The sequence below is a fragment of the Vipera berus genome (assembly GCF_964194415.1).
Source record: "Vipera berus genome assembly, chromosome: 5".
In the NCBI taxonomy this organism is placed as follows: domain Eukaryota; kingdom Metazoa; phylum Chordata; class Lepidosauria; order Squamata; family Viperidae; genus Vipera; species Vipera berus.
The window spans coordinates 2,754,911-2,776,765 of NC_138207.1; the positions used below are offsets into that span (position 1 = coordinate 2,754,911).

General features: G+C 46.1%; 1 protein-coding gene across 1 annotated transcript in view; it reads left to right on the plus strand.

The window, feature by feature from the left end:
- MASP1 (MBL associated serine protease 1) overlaps positions 1-21,708 on the plus strand; it is a gene marked incomplete at both ends in the record, with an annotated part of 80,733 nt that extends 59,025 nt beyond the window's left edge. The window contains 7 exons of the mRNA XM_081329959.1: positions 5,992-6,129; positions 7,905-7,979; positions 11,848-12,369; positions 16,489-16,623; positions 18,963-19,076; positions 20,665-20,850; positions 21,632-21,708. Coding sequence (XP_081186085.1) covers positions 5,992-6,129; positions 7,905-7,979; positions 11,848-12,369; positions 16,489-16,623; positions 18,963-19,076; positions 20,665-20,850; positions 21,632-21,708 — 1,247 coding nt within the window. The remainder of the gene's footprint in view (positions 1-5,991; positions 6,130-7,904; positions 7,980-11,847; positions 12,370-16,488; positions 16,624-18,962; positions 19,077-20,664; positions 20,851-21,631) is intronic.
- Between the last annotated feature and the right edge of the window lie 147 nt (positions 21,709-21,855).

Genomic DNA, 21,855 nt, shown 5'->3' on the forward strand with positions numbered 1-21,855 from the left:
GACTCTTCTTGGAAAGTCTACGCCGCTGCGGGGCGCGTCTTTTCGGCAGTGCCGTGACGTCACCGCCCGCCCGCCCCTCTATTTCCGCTTCCGGTTGCCTTGCCCCGCCCCGGGTGCTGACAACCCACGCTACGCCACTGAAGGTATCATGCAAATTCTCATTTGCTGAGTTTAGAATTCAAGATTTTGTGTTAACCCAGCAATCAGATCCTAGATGAGTGGAGAAGATTTCAGTTTTGCTCTGGGAACACTTGTGTGTAAATAATAATAATAATAATAATAATAATAATAATAATAATAATAATAATAATAATAATAATAATAATAATAATAATAATAATAATAATAATAATAATAATAAAAAAATAAAGTTGGAAGGTTCCTTGGAGGTCATCTAGTCCAACCTGCTGCTCAGGCAGGAAACCCTATACCATTTCAGACAAAGGGCTGTCCAGTCTCTTCTTGTGCATGTTTGTGTGTGTGTGTTTATAAATTCACACAATTTGATTTTATTGTATTTCCGTTCACATACACACAGTTCGCTGTGTTGAAATTTAGTCTGCCAATATCTCTCTAGAATTCACATTAATTCGGCCCTTTTTTTTCCCCAGAGCAGCCTGGCAAAGCTTGTGAGAGCATGCCAAAAATAATAATAATTAAAAAATAAAGAACATTGACCAACTTCATTAACATCAAACTAGGATCTTCCAGGCCAGGAAATGAGTGAAGACCTTTGAACCGGCAAATTCATGCCTTATCTTTTCTTTCCAATTAACAAACTGTCTTTTTCTGCTTTTAAACATAAACTCCTGAGAACAACAAATAGTGATTAGGCAGTGCCAGAAAAAGCAAGACAGGGAAACGTGAATTTCAAGGAAATCCTTCAAGAAGGACGGAGATGACCACCCAGGTCGCCTTGAGAAATTGGGAAGAGACTTTGAGGAAGAGAGAGAGAGAGAGAAAATGAAAGAGAGAGAATGAGAAAGACAGAAGGAGAGAAAATGAAAGAGAAGAAGAGAAAGAGAGGAGAGAATAAAACAGAATAAGAGGGAAAGACAGAATGAGAGGAAAAAGAGAGATGGAAGGAGAGAGAATGAGAGAGAAAGACAGAGAAGGAGAGAGAGTGAGAGAAAGAGGAGAAAGAAAGAGGGAAGAAGAGAAAAAGAAAAAGGAGAGAAAGACAGAGAAAGAAGAGAGGAAGGAGAAAGAGAAAGAGGGAAGGAGAGGAGAGACGATGAGAGAGAGGATGAGAGAAAGAAAGGGAGAGAAAGAGAATGAGAGAGACAAGGAAAGTGAGAGAAAAGGAGAGAGAGAGAGGATGAGGGAGAGAAAGAGAGAATGAGAGAGAAAATGAGAGAAAGAGAGAAAGAGAATGAGAAAGACAGGAGAGAAAGTGAAAGAGAAGAAGAGAAAGAGACAGAAGGAGAGAATAAGGATGAGAAAGACAGAAAGAAAGAGAGAAGAAAAGAGAGAGGGAATGAGAGAAAGACAGAAAGAGAGAGAGTGAGAGAAAGAGAGAAAGAGGGAAGGAGAGAAGGAGAGAAAAAGAATGAGAGAGAAAGAGAGAGAAAGAGAAGAGAGAAGGGAGAAAGAGAAAAAGAGAGAATGAGAGAGAATGAGAGAAAGTCAGAATGAGAAAGAGAAGGGAAAAAAGAACGAGAAGGAGAGAAAGAGGGAAGGAAAGAATGAAAGAATGAAAGAGAAAGATAGAATGAGAGAAAGGAGAGAGGGAAGGAGAGAGAATGAGAGAAAGACAGGAGAGTGAGAGAAAGAGAGGAGAAAGAAAGGGAAGGAAAGAATAAGAGAAAGAGAGAGAAAAAGAGAAGAGGGAAGGAGAGGAGAAAGAGGGAAGGAGAGGAGAAAGAGAAAAAGAGAGAATGAGAGAGAGAGGGAGGGAGAGAGAGAAAGAGAGGTGGTGATTCTGGGAAGAGAGGAAAAATACACAAAAATTGCCACACAAGTCGTTCATCTTTGGACTGGACTCCCCCCCCCCCCGCCACACACACAAGCGGCCGTGGAGAAAACATTGCCTGGAAGTGATTAGAGATAATCCTCGACTTACAACAGCTCATTTAGTTACAACGACACTGAAAAAAGCGACTTAGGACTGTTTTTCACATATACGACCGTTGCAGCATTCCCGCGGTCACGTGATCAAAATCCAGAGGCTTGGGAACTGACTCCTATTTATGACGGTCGCACAGCGTCTCCCGGGGGGTCACGCAATCCCCTTTTGCGACCTTCAGACAAGCCGAGTCCATGGGGGAAGCCGGCTTCCCTTAACAACCCTGTTTCTAACTTAAGAACTGCAGGGATTCACTTAACGACGGTGTGAAGAAAAGTCGTGAAACGGGGCAAAGCTCACTTAGACACTGTCTCGCTTAGCAACAGAAATTTTAGTCTCGGCTCCAGTCATAAGTGGAGGACCTTCTCCGATTCCTTTAGGCCGCGTAATTTATTAATTCTTAATTTTAATTGATGGGCACCAAACTCCGGTTGACTCTGGGAGGCGTACAAAACTAGAGGAAAGATCAAAACACGAAACGCCCGTCTTTTATTTTCTGATAAACCCATAAAATTTGTAAAAAAAAAAACAAAAAACGGAGAAAACATCAAACTAGTTGAAAATGCTAAATCAAACAGTCAGCCCAGACTATAAATAATCCTACATAGATGGGACCGGAACTTCCGACAATAAAAAGCAGTGTTGCATAAGTCAGGGCTTTTCAACCAGTGGCACGGGTACCACCTGTGGTACATTGGCACCTAGCAGGTGGTACGCGACCATCCTAGAAAAGTGGTAGCGGGGGAGGGGGATGAGCTGAACCGGTGGCAGCACCGCCCAAGCCTGAGCGAGAGACGGCTGGAGCTGCAGGGCTGTCGGGGCTCAGCGGAAGCGCCAGGATCAGCGCCAGGATCCAGCTGGAGCTCAACGCTGATCCCGGCGCTTCTGAGCCCAGAAGAAGCGCCGATCAGCTGGAATGTGGCAGCATCTCCAGGGTCTTGTGATTTACATCCAGATGCTTGGCAACTGATTCATATTTATGACGGTCACAGTGTCCCAGGGTCACGTGAAGTGACCAAAGCCTGCTGCAACCACCCATTAAGGGGGGGGCATAAAAACCAAACACCCTCCACCCCTCACCCCCGCTGCCAATCCTCAACAGAAATGCTCACAACCATGAAAACCTCGGACAGGAGGAAGAGCGCCGCCGGGCGGGCAGGCAGGTGTCTTGCTCGGCTGTGGCTCGGGGGGCACTTTTTTCAGTGCCATTGTAACTTCGAACAGTCACTAAGTGAATTTTTGTAAGTCGAGGACTACCTGTACTTCATCACTTTTTTCCTTTTTTTCTCTTTTTTTGGTCATCAAGTTTTTGACCCCTTGCTAGGCGACTGGTGCTACTCGGATGTTGCCGTATCCTAAAAGTGGTACGATGGGTGAAAAGGTTGAAAAGCCCTGGCATAAGTCATGCTTAATTTTTACAATTTTGGGGAGGGGCTCTGTTGCGGCCATAACACGAGGACTACATTTGACCTTGAACAAAGCTGTCCACGTTTTCAGCGGGTTCTCTGCAGCAACCGTAAAAATATCTGTCTACAGGCAGTCCTCGACTTAACGACCACAAACGATCCCAAAATTTCGAGACATTTCGGAAGTGAGTTTTGGCCCATTTTACGACATTTCTTTCCCCCACCGTTGTTAAAGGAGTCGCTGCAGTTTTACGTTAGTAACCCGATCGTTAAGTGAATCTGACTTCCTCACTGACTTTGCTTGACAGAGGGTCGCCCGAGGGGAGGATCACGTGACCCAGCCAGGACGTCACGACCGTCATAAATACGAGTCTGTTGCCAAGCATCTGGATTTGGATCACGTGACCATGGGGGATGCTGCAATAGTGGGATTCAGCTGGTTCACACCCGTTCCGCAGAGCCGGTAGCTAAATTTTGCTGAGTTCGGAGAAACAGCGGAAAGCATACTGCTTCCGGAAGTCCGTTCTAGGCCTCGGAGGCCTGGAGGAGGCCTCCCAGGCCTACAATGGCCCGCCAGAAGTGCGTGGATGCCACTTCCGGAAGTCCGTTCTAGGCCTCGGAGGCCTGGAGGAGGCCTCCCAGGCCTACAATGGCCCGCCGGAAGTGCGTGGATGCCACTTCCGGAAGTCCGTTCTAGGCCTCGGAGGCCTGGAGGAGGCCTCCCAGGCCTACAATGGCCCGCCGGAAGTGCGTGGATGCCACTTCCGGAAGTCCATTCTAGGCCTCGGAGGCCTGGAGGAGGCCTCCCAGGCCTACCTTGGCCCACCGGAAGTGCGTGGATGCCACTTCCGGAACTCCGTTCTAGGCCTGGAGGAGGCCTGGAGGAGGCCTCCCAGGCCTACAATGGCCCGCCGGAAGTGCGTGGATGCCACTTCCGGAACTCCGTTCTAGGCCTGGGAGGCCTGGAGGTGGCCTCCCAGGCCTACAATGGCCCGCCGGAAGTGCGTGGATGCCACTTCCGGAAGTCCGTTCTAGACCTCGGAGGCCTGGAGTAGGCCTCCCAGGCCTACCTTGGCCCACCGGAAGTGCGTGGATGCCACTTCCGGAACTCCGTTCTAGGCCTGGAGGAGGCCTGGAGGAGGCCTCCCAGGCCTACAATGGCCCGCCGGAAGTGCGTGGATGCCACTTTCGGAACTCCGTTCTAGGCCTGGAGGAGGCCTGGAGGAGGCCTCCCAGGCCTACAATGGCCCGCCGGAAGTGCGTGGATGCCACTTCCGGAACTCCGTTCTAGGCCTCGGAGGCCTGGAGGAGGCCTCCCAGGCCTAGAATGGCCCACCGGAAGTGCGTGGATGCCACTTCCGGAACTCCGTTCTAGGCCTCGGAGGCCCAGTCCTGCATCCAGTAAGAGAACCGGTGGTAGAGGTATTTGAATCCCACCACTGGTCATAAGTCAGACACTTTTTTCAGGGCTGTTGTCACTTGGGACAGTCACAAAATCAGCTGTCGTAACTTGAGGACCAGCTGTATTGAAGTACAGGCCCCCAAAGGATCTTTGCATCTGATCTCTCAGCACACAGACAGGTCGCTATGAGACCTTTAATTTATTCACTGAATTCATCTATTTTCATCCTTCGCCCGAGGGCCAAGGAGCGCCTTCTCACTGCATGCTAAAACAGCCTAAGAATACCTCATTCGTCATTTGCCAGAATTCCTATGATTCATTGTTTGAAGGAGACAAACCATGGCTACCAAACAGCGGGGGGAAAAAAGTTTAATAAAATCTCAGAGGCGTTTGGCAGGAGGATCTGAAGCTTTGCTTCAAAGAGAGAAGCTCTATTCTATTCTATTCTATGCTATGCTATGCTATGCTATGCTATGCTATGCTATGCTATGCTATGCTATGCTATTCCACTCCATATTCTATTTTATATTGCTGTTCTATTCTGTTCTGTTCCTCATTATTCCTATTCTATTCTATTCTATTCTATTCTATTCTATTCTATTCTATTCTATTCTATTCTGTTCTATTCTGTTCTGTTCTGTTCTGTTCTGTTCTGTTCTGTTCTGTTCTGTTCTGTTCTGTTCCATTCTATTCCATTCCATTCCATTCCATTCCGTTCTGTTCTATTCTATTCTTTTCCATCCCATCCCATCCCATCCCATCCCATCCCATCCCATCCCATCCCATTCTATTCTATTCTATTCTATTCTATTCTATTCTATTCTATTCTATTCTATTCTATTCTATTCTATTCTATTCTAGATCCAATATCTATTCTGTTCTGTTCTGTTTTGTTCCATTCCATTCCATTCTATTCGATTTTTTATTATATTCCATTCCATTCCATTCCATTCTATAGTTGCTATTCTGTTCTGTTCAGTTCCATTCCGTTCCGTTCTGTTCTAAGATGGCGGCTGTGACGGTACAATCCAAGATGGATTTCAAAGAAAAGGGTGAGACGAGGATGATAAAGCAGCCGTTTTGAGAAGTAACCCCCTTCCCCCTGTTTCCCTTTCCAGTTGCAGACTGCAAAGCCCCCCCAGGAATCTCTCACGGCTTCGTCACGTTCTCCACCCCGCAAAACCTGACCACTTACCAGTCGGAGATCCAGTATTTCTGCCAAGAGCCGTTCTACCAAATGGTTCCCAATGTCACAGGTGAGCGTCTGCCTGGGGGCCCCTGGCGAACACGTTGCTTGTATGTCCCCAGCCCTCTTTATCACGCAGATGCATTCAGACAACACATCTGATTTGGGCTAGCGGCTAGCCTATACCCTGGGTGGCGTTTCGTGGCTTGGCCTGTTGAGTTCGCCCCAGCCCTTTGGGTTGGCTTCTGGTTCTAGCTGTTGTACAAACAAACCCCCCAAAAACAGGGTTAGGTCAAGATCCAACTTAAGGGTGTTTTGTGAATGCAGCGCAGTCACAGAATGGGGCCAAGATATGCAGGGCTGGAATGGGGAAGGATGCTTGGTCCATCCTCAGTGCCAGAAGAACAATTTGGCATTCCAACTGGAGCCGAGGTTGCGCAAGAATAAATAAAAATGATCAAAATTTACTAGCTTAAATATAAGATGGTGGATACGAAGAGGAGGAGGGAGGAACTATTAAACATTGAAATAAAAGAAATTTTGGTGAGCAATTTAAGATACGTGGAAATGATTAGAAAATAAGAATATTATACCGTATGTCTAAAAGATTTTGAGTGTTAGTGTGTGTGTGTGTGTGTGTGTGTGTATAGGGATGCGGTGGCTCAGTGGGTTAGGACGCTGAGCCTGTCGATCAGAAGATCGGCAGTTTGGCGGGTTGAATCCCGAGTGCCGCGTAACAGAGTGAGCGCCTGTTATGCGTCCCAGCTTCTGCCAACCTAGCAGTTCGAAAGCACGTAAAAATGCAAGTAGAAAAATAGGGACCACTCCGGTGGGAAGGTATCAGCGTTCTGTGTGCCTTTGGCGTCTAGTCATGCCGGCCACATGACCACGGAGACGTCCTCGGACAAGCGCTGGCTCTTCGGCTTTGAAACGGAGATGAGCACCGGCCCCTAGAGTCGGAAACGACTAGCACGCATGTGCGGGGGAACCTTTACCTTTACCTTTTACTATATATATATATATAAAACTATTGATAAAATGTAAGTAAGTTCCTTCCATGTGATTATTAGAATAAAAATCGTGTTAATTCAAATATGAGACAGTGTATATGAAGAGGAAGAGAGGAAATATTTGCTATATTAGGTTGATTCGTACCAGTCATATTCGTATGTAATTGGATTATTGTAACTCGGCCGCCATGTTGCTTTTCGATTATGTAGTGGTAAGATTAGAAAACCAATAATTTTTTTTTAAAAAGAAAAGAAAAAATAAAAATGAGATCCAGACAGCTGCCAGAAAAGAAGAAATATTTATTCCTAAAAGCAAAACAGTTGCCTTTAGAGGCAGCTGCAGACAAATGGGGTACAGCGATACGTGTTTTAAAGGGAGGGGGGCTTGTCCAGGGTGTGAAAGTGTCTGCGTGCTGATTCTAGGGCGACACATGAGGGGCACGTGTGTGCGCGCTTGTATGTGTAGGCATGTTTATTCTTGTGAACACGCAGTTCCTTCGGGAGACCTAATTTAATTAACTCCACTTGTGTTTGTAGACCTTCTCCTTTGATATGTAGATTGGGTCCAGGTCCCTTATTTTGTGAGGGGGGTGGGTGGGAATTGAAGCAGCTTGCTCATTTTAGTTGATTAACTTAAGTTTCGGCTTGATTGCCAATTATCTAGTGGAGACGCTTGTGGATTCCCTTAATATTTTAAAGGAAGATGGAAACAGAATAATAACACATAATAAAATATAATGGGATATATTTAAATCTCTGCAATTCTGTAAGGCGAGGTGTCGGTCTTGGATGTCACCCCCCATAACCGGGATTTCCGCGTTTTGCTTTTTGGCAGGGATCTTCACCTGCAACGCGAAAGGCGCTTGGAGAAGCAGTGAGCTGGGGACCCGTTTGCCTTCCTGCCAGCCAGGTAACCCCAATTGCTCCCGGCAACACACACACACACACACACACACACAAACACAGACACACACCGAGCACGGCCTCCTTTCTTTCAGGCCAAAATTGTGACCGTCTTCTGCAAAACGTCCTCCGTCCGCAACGATCAACAAGGCCAAAATAGACATCTTGAGAGTGTCGTCGGTTTTCAGAAGAGACAAGCCAGGGATTAACTGGGTTTTCTTCCTAAGGAGGACAGGGCAGAGCTGAGGGTGTGGCAAGCTGGCTACTAACTGGGTTTTCTTGCCGGGGAGTCCAGGCCGGCGTGGTTGGGGTGTGTCAGGAAATTCACCGAAAGCGTGGAATTGTCAGAAGGAAGCTGCAAACTCAACTTTGACCCAACACGTTTCGGCTGCCGCCTTCGCACGGCGCGTTCAATTGGGACGCAAAGACACTTGGTTCTCTTCATCGGACCAGAGCTTGTAGTAGAAACTTAGCGTTACCCACTGAAATCCCCGCAACCCGTTGTAGGTTTTCGGACTTTGCTTTCGCAGGAGAAAATCCACACGGTTTGCCCTGGTTTGAAGCACCAAGGAGTTTCTCCACACGTGCAAAGTGGATGTGCAAAGTGGAAGCCACGTGTTGGTGTTTTGATTTATCCTGGCTGCAGCCTTCATTGGTACAGCCGTGGGACAGCAAATGCTTGGCTGCGTTTGTGGGGTGTTTTTTTTCCCCATCACCTGCTCTCACAATTCAGCCTGGATGGTGTAACCCCCATTTTTGTGCCACGGGAAAAATGGACATGCTGGTTCATCCAGTAACTACAGAATCACAGAGTTGGAAACGGACCCTGGAGGTCTTCTAGTCCAACCCCTTGCTCAAACAGGAGACCCTAGACCATTTCAATCAATCAATCAGAATAAGAGCTGGAGGGGACCTCAGAGGTCTTCTAGTCCAACCCCTTGCTCAACCAGGAGACCCTAGACCATTTCAATCAATCAATCAATCAATCAATCAATCAGAATAAGAGCAGGAAGGGACCTCAGAGGTCTTCTAGTCCAACCCCTTGCTCAACCAGGAGACCCTAGACCATTTCAATCAATCAATCAAACAATCAATCAATCAATCAATCAGAATAAGAGCTGGAGGGGACCTCAGAGGTCTTCTAGTCCAACCCCTTGCTCAAACAGGAGACCCTAGACCATTTCAATCAATCAATCAATCAATCAATCAGAATAAGAGCTGGAAGGGACCTCAGAGGTCTTCTAGTCCAACCCCTTGCTCAAGCAGGACACTCTGTGCCATTCTGGATAATCGATTGTCCAATTTCTTCTTTAAAACCTCCAGTGATGGAGCACCCACAACTTCTGGTGGCAAGCTGTTCCACTGGTTAATTGTCCTCACTTTTAGGAAGTTTCTCCTGAATTCCAGGTCGTTTTCTCCCCTTGATGAGTTTCCATCCGTTGCTTCTTGTCCTGCCTTCAGGCGCTTTGGAGAAGAACTTGACTCCCTCTTCTTTGGGGAAACCCCTGAGATACTGGAAGACTGCTATCATGTCCCCCCTCGTCCTTCCCTTCAGTAAAATAGAGATACCCAATTTCTGCAACCGTTCTTCACGTTTTAGCCTTGGTAATCCTGGGGAGCCGAGCCGAAGGATCAATGCGCTTCCCCATGGTGTGCGAGCGACACCCCTACAGCTTTACTTCTTCTGTTGTGTTGCCAGTGGTCCTAGGTCAGCTCCAAAGAACAAGCAGGGTGTTGTCCTAGCTAGACAGACCGATGTGGCTGCTTCCCCACTGTAGGCATGCACGGCCATGCACCTTCACATCCCACCGAGGTATTTGAGATCCGCAAATGAGCAATGATGGATCCTGCCACGTGCAGGGTCTCCATCATTGCTGGTAGATCATGCCATGGGCAAAAATCTTTGGATAGAATGGAAATTTGTAGGTTTCACTCTTAAGATCCATGCCAGTGAACAGACCCCAGAAGGATTTATTGATTATAGGGCAGGGGTCTGTCTGTCTGCCTATCTTCTATCTATTATCTATCTATCTCTATCATCTATATCTATTTATCATCCATCTATATCTATCTTTATATCTTTCTATCTATCTATCATCTATCTATCTCTATATCTATGTATCCATTCATCCATCTATTTCTGTATCTTTCTATCTATCTATCATCTATGTATCATCTATCTATCTAACATCTATCTATATCTCTCTATCTATTTATCATTATCTATCATCTATCTATATATCTATCTGTCATCTACCTGTCTATCATCTATCTATATCTATTTATCATCTATTTATCTATCTCTATCTATCATCTATCATCTGTCTATTTATCCATCATCTATCTATCATCTATCTATCATCTATTTTATATTAACTATCTATCTATCTATCTGTCTGTCTGTCTGTCTGTCTGTCACGTTTCCTCTATATCTATCTATCATCTCTCTATATATCTATCCATTTATATATCTATCATCTATCTATCTCTATATCTATCTGTCATCTACTATCTATATTTATCATCTATTTATTTCTATCTGTCTATCTCTATCATCTATCAATCTATCTATCATCTATCTTATCTATCTATCTATCTATCTATCTATCTATCTATCTATCTATACATACATACATACATACATACATACATACATCTCTATCTATCTATCCATATCTATCTATCTATCTATCTATCTATCTATCTATCTATCTATCTATCTATCTATCTATCTATCTATCTATCTATATCTTATAAATAAAGGATGGTCTTCAAAGGTAGAAGCAGATATTTCTCCAAGGATGGTCAAAAACCTCCAGATCACATCTATGATGATATGATCCAATCTTGATGTTTTTAACACCCTAACCCTTGTGGAAAAATGAAGATCACGACTGATGTGCGTGAAAATAATAATAATAATAATAATAATAATAATAATAATAATAATAATAATAATAATAAAACAAAAATAAAAATAAAAAACTTGGCATGGATTTTAAGAGAATGTTAATCAGAACAAACCAAACAATTGCAGAGGATTTTATCCCGGGGGAAAAGAATTGCATGTTTGAAAAATAATTTGTTCCACAGATTCTTTTTTTTTTCTTTTTGTCTTTGCTATTTAAATGCGCTTGGTTTATGTGGACGAATCTGTCTTGTAATTGAAGTTTAAAAGCAGGGGGCAATATCAAAAGAAAATGAAATGCAAGCTTTCCTAATTTTAAAATCGTTCCTGCAAATTTTGCGTTTTCACGGCTGGCAATGGTCCATCCAGAGGCCTCTCTCAATGAAATTAAAAGCAGTCCAGTTTCCAAAGAACCAGTATCAAATACAGGAAGTCCTCGGCTTACAACTATTTGTTTAATGACCGTTCCAAGTTAAAACGGCACTGGAAAAAGTGACTTAGGACCGCGTTTCACACTTACGACCGTCGCAGCACCCCCACGCTCACGCGATCAAAATTTGGATGCTGGGCAACTGGCATATACTTATGACGGTTGCAGCGCCCCGGTGGGGGGGAGTCACGTGATCCCCTTCTGCGACCTTCCCAACGAGCAAAATCAATGAGGGGAACCCAGATTCGCTTAATGACTGCATGAGTCGGTTAACCGCTGCAATGATTCGCTTAACAATTGTGGCCCCCCAAATATGGGGCAAAACTCATTTAGCGCCCGCCTCGCTTAGCCCCACGAATTCTGGGGCTCAGTCGCGGTCGTAAGTTGAGGATTACCTGTACTGCGTTGTAGGATATCGGACTGCAGAGGATAGGTGGGCAAATCTGGCATAATCTACCGCCACAATTGACAAGCTTTTTCTGAATCGTTTCGGAAGTGTCACACGCTAACTGTGTGCCGTGTCGTTTCCTTCCTTAGTGTGTGGACAACCCAGCCGCCCTCTGCCAACCTTGGTCAAGCGGATAATTGGCGGGAGAAACGCAGAACCTGGTTTTTTCCCCTGGCAAGCTCTGATCGTGGTTGAGGACACCTCCCGGGTACCCAACAACCGATGGTTCGGCAGCGGGGCCCTCCTCACCGAATCGTGGGTCCTGACCGCTGCCCACGTCCTCTGCTCCCAGCGACGGGACAACACCGTGACCGCAGTCTCCAAAGAACATGTCAACGTCTACCTGGGCCTCCACGACGTCCGGAACAAGATCGACGCGGTCAACCTGACAGTTGAGGAGATCATCGTCCACGAATCTTTCAACATCCAGAATTACAACCACGACATTGCTTTGGTCAAGCTGAAGGAGAAGGTGACCATGGGACCTCACATTATGCCGGTGTGTCTACCCCAGGGGCAACATGAGTTGGGAGGACCTCAAGCCCACACGCTGGGCTTGGTGGCCGGTTGGGGTATCTCCAACCCGAACATCACGGTGGATGAAGTGATCAGTTCCGAGATGCAGACCTTGTCAGATGTTCTTCAGTATGTGAAGCTTCCTGTGGTCCTTCACGCCGAGTGCAAGACAAGCTATGAGTCCAGATCTGGTAACTACAGCGTGACGGAGAACATGTTCTGTGCCGGTTATTACGAAGGAGGGAAAGACACCTGCCTAGGAGACAGCGGTGCTGCATTCGTCATCCGAGATGTGGACGACCGGAGGTGGGTGGCCCAAGGATTGGTCTCTTGGGGTGGGCCAGAAGAATGTGGCAGTGAACAAGTCTACGGGGTTTACACCAAGGTGTCCAATTATGTGGACTGGCTGCAGGAGAAAACAGGGTGGACATTCCTGGATTCCAGTCTGGAGAAGAGATGAACTAGAGAGGAAGCTGAGGTCCAATCCAAGGACTGAAGCTGCGTTTGAAGAACGTCAACTAGGCTCACCAACATTCCAAGTTCTTGGAGGGCATTATGGATGGGGGAGAAAGATCTGGAGATGTTTCCTCCTGCTGCTACTTTTGGTTGAAGGAGCTTGGCGTAGAATTCCAGGCACTCCAACTGAGAAGAAGCAACATTCCCACATTACGACCAGGCAAACTCCAGAAAGTGTACTTGGCACCGATTGAATGAAATCCACGGCATCATTTACCATTTTCTTCCCAGCTTTTCGGGGTCGGCAGGCGGACAGTTGCCGCTGAATTTTGTCATTTTTTTTTGTAGAAAGAAGGATGATTTAAGATTGTGTCAGGCTAAGACAAGGTTTTTCGATTTTTAAGATGTGTGGACTTCGATTCCCAGAATTCCCCAGGCTGGCTGGAGAATTCTGAGACTTGAAGTCCAATCTGAAAAGTTCGGGAGCCTGAGAAACACTTTTGGTGGGACGTTTGCTCCCTCTAGTGGCCGTTTCTGGAATAGGAATCTGGTCTTTTGACTGTAGAAAGACATTTGAGCCTTTGTCAATCATTTGTAACCCCAAGTCTGAATGGTTGAGTAAATTTTTCCAGGTGAAGGAGAGCCTCCCTGGAAAAATGCAGAATTCCCAAATTCAGCGAGACACTCCAAACATTTGTGTGGTTTCGTGGTGGTTGTGTACAACATTTCACTGGCGTTCAGCCTTTTGCTTATCCAAACCAGCCTTTCAGTCCAAATTATTTTCTTTTTTTTAGCTAAGCATCATTTCTGATTTTTCCCTAGCACATTCCGCCCCCCCCCCCCCAGAAAAGAAAGGATTGTAGAAAATGTTGGGGCAGATGCTTCCAGTGGAGAAATTCTATTTCTCTTTTCTTGCAAAGAGGGATAACTTTGCTCAGCCATTTAAAGAAGATTCGGTTGCCGTACAAGAAAGATAAGGCAATATGCAAGTAATCCTCAATTTATGACAATTCATTTAGTGACCATTCAGAGTTACGACAGCATTGGGGGGGGGGAAAGTGACTTAGGACTGTTTTTTTTCACACTTACGACCGTTGCAGCATCCCCCAGGGTCACATGATCAAAATTCGGACGCTTGGCAACTGACTCCTGTTTACGACGGTCACAGCGTCCCCAGGTCCCCTTTTGCGACCTCCTGACCAGCAAATTCAATGGGGGAAGCCAGATTCACTTAACGACCCTGTTATTCACTTAAGCACCGCAGCGATTCGCTTAAGAGCCGTGGCAAGAAAAATGATAAACCGGGAGACAATTCACCTCCTAACTGTTTCACTTAGCGACAGAAATGTTGGGCTCCATTATGGTCGTAAACCGAGCACTACCTGAATTTCTCCTTTAGCTTCGGAGCACTTTGTCTGAACGGCCATTTTAATTCTGTGCGATGGATTACTTTAGTTAATCCATTTTTTTTCCCTTTTGCACTACCTGTGTATTCAGAGGCATTTATGAAATAGGGTCAAAAATAATGAAGCTGCAGATCTGACATCAAAACACTTTGGAGCTTTCAATGCACAGCTACAACTGCCACCTTGTTCTCTTTTTTTTGCCACACACACACACAAACACACACAAACACACAAACACACACACACACACACACACACACACACACACACAGCGTGGTGGGATTCAGCCGGTTCGCACCACTTAGGTAGAACCGGTAGCTAATTTTTTGTTGCCCAGGCCCAGAATAAACTTCCGGAAGCGGCATCCACACAAAGAACCGGTTGTCCACATATTTGAACCCCACCACTGCACAGACACACACACACACCTACACATACCTACAAATAGTCCCTGTGACCATTCAAAGTTACGACGGCCCCGGAAAAAAGCGACTTAGGGGCCACTTTTGATACAACGGCTGCAGCCTCCTCGTGATCACGTGATCAAACTTCAGATGCCTAGCAACCGACTCATATTTATGACGGTCACAGCGTCCCTGGGATGGGGTGTCACGTGATCCCCTTTGATGACTTTCTGACAAGCCAAGTCAACGGGGGAAGCCCGATTCGTTTCACCATTGCGTTAGTAACCTAACACGGGCAGTGGTTTAGTTAACAGCTGCGGCCGGAAAGGTGGGACTAAATTCGCTTAACGTCTGTTTCACTTAGCAACAGGGATTTGGGGCTCCGTCGTGGTCATAAATTGAGGATTACCTTGTTATGTATAATAAATCCCCTTGCTTGGTAACCCTGTACTGCTTTATCAAGGTTGTGCAGCTGTACGGCACCCTTGTCCAATTGGAGCCCCAGCCGGGATGGATGCCTAAACAATTTCTCAATAAAACGCAGAGTTGTTTGTCTCTATCCTTTTATATGTTCGTTTTTTTTCCCTTTGGCGAGCAGCCATCAATGAGAAATGACATCAGTCCATCGTTGAAAGAAATATTATATTATAAAATGTGTTTAGGTGTGGTAATCTGGACTCTCTTACATATTTAAGAGATACTACGCCCTTTATTATGGGTTTTGTACTCTGTTTTGTAGGATCCCTAATCTTCTGTATTAACAACTTTTAAGAAAATGAATAAAACCGTTTACACAACAATACTTGTGACGTCGCCTCTAAGTTCTTTAAATCCATTCAAATTTCCTGTAACAACAGCAGCTGAGACAATATTATCATTATTATTATTATTATTATTATTATTATTATTATTATTAATAATAATAATAATAATAATAATAATAATAATGTTGGAGGGGACCTTGGAGGTCATCTACTCCAACCCCCTGCTCAGGCAGGAAACTGTATACCATTTCACAGTGGTTACATCCGTACTACAGGTAATTCTTGACTTCTAGTTGGTTTAGCAACCATTCAAAGTTACAACGGCATGAAAACAGTGGTTTACAACCGGTCCTCATGCTTGTGACCATTGCAGTATTCCCAATAGTCATGTGATCAAAATGCGTGTGGTCAGCAATGGCTGTGTATTTACGACAGTGGCAGCGTCCCAGGATCACGTGATCTCTATTTTGTGACTTTCCCAGCCAGCTTCCGACATGCAAAGTCAATGGGGGAAGCTGGATTCGCATAATGACTGTATGATTCATTTAACGACCGCAATGATTGGCTTAGCAATCATGGCACGAAAGGTCAGAAAAATCAAGCACAATTTATTTAACAACCGTCTTGCCTAGCAACGGAAATTCTGGGTCGTAAATGGAGGACTACCTGCATTGGGCTGCCGGAGATGCCATCCCATAATCTTGTCACATGACGGCATTCTGAAACTGGATAAAAATTATTCCTTGCAATCCATCTGCCCCTTTTCTTTGCTTCCAAATCCGAGTTTTCTCAAACTTTAAGGCCTGTGGACTTCAACTCCCAGAATTCCCCAGCCAGCCCCCTTCCCCTTCTCTGGGTGGGCAGCCTTACCCACTGTCGTGAAATTTGGGGTTGCAAATCTGGTTTTCAAATGTCTTGGTGCCGTTTTGTCACGGTAATGATTTAAAGGCCAGCCAGCTGATGTAACATAATGTAAGGTGGATGATGCAATGATGGGAATGACTCAGCAGGGTCTGTATCCCTTTAAGAGCCTGAGTATAAAAGGGAAGGCTTTGCTGGAGTGTCTCTTTCTCTCTGTCTCTTGTCCGTTTCCTGCTGTAACATGCTGGCTGGGGAATTCTGGGAGTTGAAGTCCACCCATCTGAAACGCTGTTCTAAAAACTTGGTTTTCTGTTCTTCCCCAGTCTGTGGGAAACCCAAATTTTCCCGAAGCCCCCTGGCCCACATCATCCAGGGACGACATGCTCAAAGAGGAATTTCCCCATGGATCGCCATGCTCCACAGGAACGGACGTCCCTTCTGCGGAGGGTCACTCATAGGTAAGAGACCTTTGGATTATATTATGCCAGCAGAAGAGGGGGGGGAAATCACCAGGAGGGGGACTGAAATACAGGTAATCCTTGACATATAACGGTCCACTTCATGACGGTCCGAAGTTACGACAGCACTGAAAAAAGTGATATAAAAAGTGACTTATGTCCGTTGTTCACACTTATCGCCGTTGCGGCATCTCTGTGGTCATGTGATCAGAAGTGAGATATTTGGCCACTGGCATGTACTTACGACGGTCGCAGCGTCCCAGGGTCACGTGATCCCTTTTTGCGACCTTCTGACAAGCAAAGTCAACAGTCGAAGCCAGATTCACTTAACAGCTGTGTGACTAACTTAATACCTGCAGTGATTCCTTTAACCCCTGTGGCAAGGAAGGTCGTAAAATGGGCCAAAACTCACTTCACCAATGTCTCACTTAGTAACAGAAATGTTGGGGTCTGTTGTGGTCATAAGTCGACCTGTTAGAGTCCTTGCTCTGCTGGCTGGGGGATTCTGGGAGTTGACGCCCACCCATCTTCAAGTTGCCAAGATTGAGAACCCACCAGCGTAATGTGTGAATCACACCTGAGTTAAGGAAAAGCTGACTCGCCATGCTGCCTGGGGAATTCTGGGCAAGTGAAGTCCACCTATTGTGATTCCTCACCAGCCAGCCAGTGGATCCGACAGCTGAGTCTGAGGAATCGGAGGAGGAGGAGGAGGAGGGGCCTGGAGTGACATTAAAGTCAGAGGAAGGCTCTGAGGAGCTCCAAGACTTACAGTCGGACTAGGAGCCTGGCCCCTCTACTCGCGCTCCAGCTGAGACACGGCTGTGCTGGGAGTCTGAGTTGGACAATGACAAAGCACAGTTGGGAAATATCCAGGATGCATGAAAGCACCGCCAAGGGAAGCGAGTAGGACAGAGGGATGCAATGGGGTGGCTCCGAAGGCAAAGGAGAAGGCATTAGGAAGCCACGCCTGGGCTGCATTATAAAAGGGAAGGTGTGGGAGGTGCTGGTTGCCAAAGACAACCATTCGGGTTGAGAATTGAGTTTCTGTGGATTGTGTTTGTTCACCTTGGACATTGACTCAGGTCTGTGAATAATAAAAGGGGTTGGTTTTTTTCTTGCAATTCCTGCCTGCTTGTTGGAAGAGGAGGTTCTCCTTGTGAGCATAATCTGGACTCACGTGGGCTGGGACCTATCTCCAAGTTGCCCAGGTCGAGGAACATTGATATCATGTGTGAACTGGACTTCAGTGGTGGCACCCATCAGCCTGTTCAGGTCTTTGGCAACTCAACATCCTGGGTCAAAAGTGTTCAGTACCCAGGAGAGCTGTGTTGCGTGGTGTCCCACAACCTGGGCAAGAGATACCCCATGGGGCATTTGGATATGCACCCCGTCCTTCCATGGTACACACGTGTAGCTGGAACATGGCAGCATCTGGTGGCTGTGGTTGCAAAAATGAACCCAGGTGATCCTCAAATCACATCCGTTCATTGAGTAACTTTTCGAAGTTACAACAGCACTGGGGTGGGGAAAGTGACTTATGACCGTTTTTTCACACTTACAACCATTGCAGCATCTCCACGGTCACGGGATCAAAATTTGGAGGCTTGGCAACTGGCATGTACTTATGATGGTTGCAGCATCCCCCAGGGTCACGTGATCCTGTTCGGCGACCTTCCGACAAGTCCACGGGGGAAGCCAGATTCCCTTAACGACTGTGCTGACATCTGCAGTGGTTCACTGAACGACGGTGGCAAGAAAGGTCATAAAATGGGGCTAAGCTCACTTAGCAAATGTCTCACTTAGCGAACAGAAAAATTGGGCTCCATTGGGGAAGTAAGTCTGAGGTCTACCCGTATACTGGAGATCTGGATAGGAGAAATGTGTCAGAGCATGCACAGTCTTATTGCGCTGGTGTGACCCTGGAGTAAATAGAGTAAACAGTGGTCTATATTAAATGGTGGTTTATATTACATTATCTACAATATCATAGAACAGGAACAATATACATAGACGTAATACAGCAGAATCCAACACACAGCAGTTGCAGCAGGAAACAGACGAGAGAGACACTCCAGCAAAGCCTTCCCTTTTATACTCAGACTCTTAAAGAGATACAGACCCTGTTTGCTCTTAAAGAGACACAGACCCTGCTGAGTCATTCCTATCATTGCATCATCCACCTTATATTACATTACATCAGCTGGTTAGCCTTTAAATCATTTACCCTGACAAAACAGCACTGTGATGTTTTTGCAACCCCAAATTTCACGGCAGGGGGCAAGGCCACCCACCCAGAGAAGCGGAAGGGGGCTCCTGATGTTGTATTTTGTCTTTTCTAGGAAACCGGTGGATTGTGACGGCTGCCCATTGCCTCCATGTGGAATTGGACCCAGAAAACCCAGTTTTCCAACCGACAGATGTGATCAGCCTGTCTTCCTTCACCGTTATCTTGGGTAAGCGATCACTGCGAAAGAAACCGAGTTTGCCACTCAGTGAGGGGGAAAGGCTTTTACAGGTCATCCCCGACTGACAAATATTCACTTAGCGACCGTTCAGTGGCATTGAAAGGAAGTCACTTGCAAACCATCCTCACAGTTATGACCGTCTTAGCATCTTTAGTGTCACGTGATCATAATTTAGGCACTTGGCATCCCTCATGTATTTCTGATGTTTGCAGTGTCCCAGGGGTGGGTCCAATAAGCAAAGTCAAGGGGGGGAAGTCAATGCAATCCTAGGCTGCATCAACAAGAGGGATAAAATCAAGATCACTGGAAGTGTTAATACCACTTTACAAGGCCTTGGTAAGGCCACACACGGAATATGGCATCCAGTTTTGGTCACCACGATGTAAAAAAGACGTTGAGACTCTAGAAAGAGTGCAGAGAAGAGCAACAAAGAGGATCAGGGGACTGCAGGCGAAAACATATAAGGAACGCTTGCTGGAATTGGGTATGTCCAGTTTAATGAAGAGAAGGACCAGGGGGGGACAGGATAGCAACCTTCCAGTATCTCAGGGGCTGCCCCAAAGAAGAGGGAGTCAAGCTGTTCTCCAAAGCACCTGAAGGCAAGACAAGAAGCAACGGATGAAAACTCATCAAGGAGAGAAGCAACCTAGAACTAAGGAGGAATTTCCTGACAGTGAGGGCAATTAAACCAGTGGAACAACTTGCAGTAACAACAACACCAACAACAACAACAACAACAATAATAAAGTTGGAAGGGACCTTGGAGGTCATTTAGTCCAACCCTGCCCAGGTAGGAAACCCTATACCATTTCAGACAAAGGACTGTCCAGTCTCTTCTTAAAAACTTCCAGTGTTGGAGCATTCACCACTTCTGGAGGCAAGGAGTTCCACTGGTTAATTGTTCTCACTGTCAGGAAGTTTCTCCTTAGTTCCAGGTTGCTTCTCTCCTTGATTAGTTTCCATCCGTTGCTTCTTGTCCTGCCTTCGGGCACTTTGGAGAAGAGCTTGACACACACCCCTCTTCTCTATGTCAGCCCCTCAAATATTGGAAGGCTGCTATCATGTCCCCCCCCCCTAGTCCTTCTCTTCATTAAACTAGAAATCTCCCAATTCTAGAAGTTGTGGATGAAAGTTTTTAAGAAGAGACTGGACAGCCATTTAGAACAGAACAGAACAGAACAGAATAGGGCTGGAAGGGACCTTGGAGGTCTTCTAGTCCAGCCCCCTGCTCAAGCAGGAGAACCTATACTGTCTCAAGACAGGTGAATGTCCAGTCTCCTCTTGAAAACCTCCAGTGACGGAGCGCCCACAATTTCTGGTGGCAAGCTGTTCCACTGGTTGATTGTCCTCACTGTCCGGAAGTTTCTCCTTAATTCCAGGTTGCTTCTCTCCTTGATCACTTTCCAACCGTTGTTTCTCGTCCTTCCGTCCGGTGCTCTGGTGAACAACCTGGCCCCCCTCTGCTATAGGGTCTCCTGCCTAAGCAGCGGGTTGGACTAGAAGACCGCCAAGGCCCCTTCCTTTCCTATTATTCTGATATTCTTCCTCCTTCTCCTCCTCCGTCCTCTCCCGACAGGGAAGCACAGAACTCAGAGGCGAGATGACACGGAGCAAATTCTCCGCCCTCAGGCCATCCACATCCACCCGTCCTACAGGGCGGCCACGTTTGAGTATGACATCGCCGTGGTCAAACTCTCCGAAGAAGCCACCCTGAACAACTACGTAATGCCCGTTTGCTTCCCAGATGGATCCCACCAGAAAGGTGAGGACAGACCAGCTGGCAGGGGAATTCTGTCGTGTGGGTCCCTCGTGGTTCTTGGTGGCTGACAGCCGTGTTACTCGCTTAACAGCTGCAGTGTTGACAACTGTGGCAAGGCAAGTCGTAAAGCAGGACAAGTTCCCTTAACTGACTCGCATAAATTTGGGGCTCAATTGTGGTCGTAAGTAGAATAGAATAGAAGGGAACGGAACGGAACGGAATGGAATGGAATGGAATAGAAAAGGACAGGATGGAACGGAACAGAATAGAATAAAGGAACAGAACAGAATAATAGAATAGAATAGAATAGAATAGAATAGAATAGAATAGAATAGAATAGAATAGAATAGAATAGAATAGAATAGAATAGAATAGAATAGAATAGAATAGAATAGAATAGAATAGAATAGAATAAGAAATAACAATAGAATAGAATAGAATAGAATAGAATAGAATAGAATAGAATAGAATAGAATAGAATAGAATAGAATAGAATAGAATAGGAATGGGATGGGATGGGATGGGATGGGATGGGATGGGATGGGATGGGATGGATGGGACGGGACGGAACAGAACAGAACAGAATAGGAATAGAATATAAGAACAGAACAGAATAGAACAAAGGAATAGAATAGAACAGAACAGAACAGAACAGAACAGAATAGAGCTAGAAGGGACCTTGGAGGTCTTCTAGTCCAGCCCCCTGCTCAAGCAGCATCGCCTATAGACCGTCTCAGACATGTGACTGTCTGAGTTACACCCCTGTCTCTTTGCCTTCCCCCAGATGCCATGGTCATCGTCAGCGGATGGGGGAAAGAGTTGCTGCAACCTCTCCCAGATGCCTTGATGGAGGTGAGGTAGCGGATCACGCCGATCTGAAGGAGGTGGTGGAGGAGGAGGAGGAAGAGGAGGAAGAAGAAGAGGGAAAGAAGAGGAGGAAAAAGAAGAGGAGGGGAAGAGGAGGAAGAGGAGGAGGAGGAGGACTGTGGGGTCCTTGGTGGTTTCTGA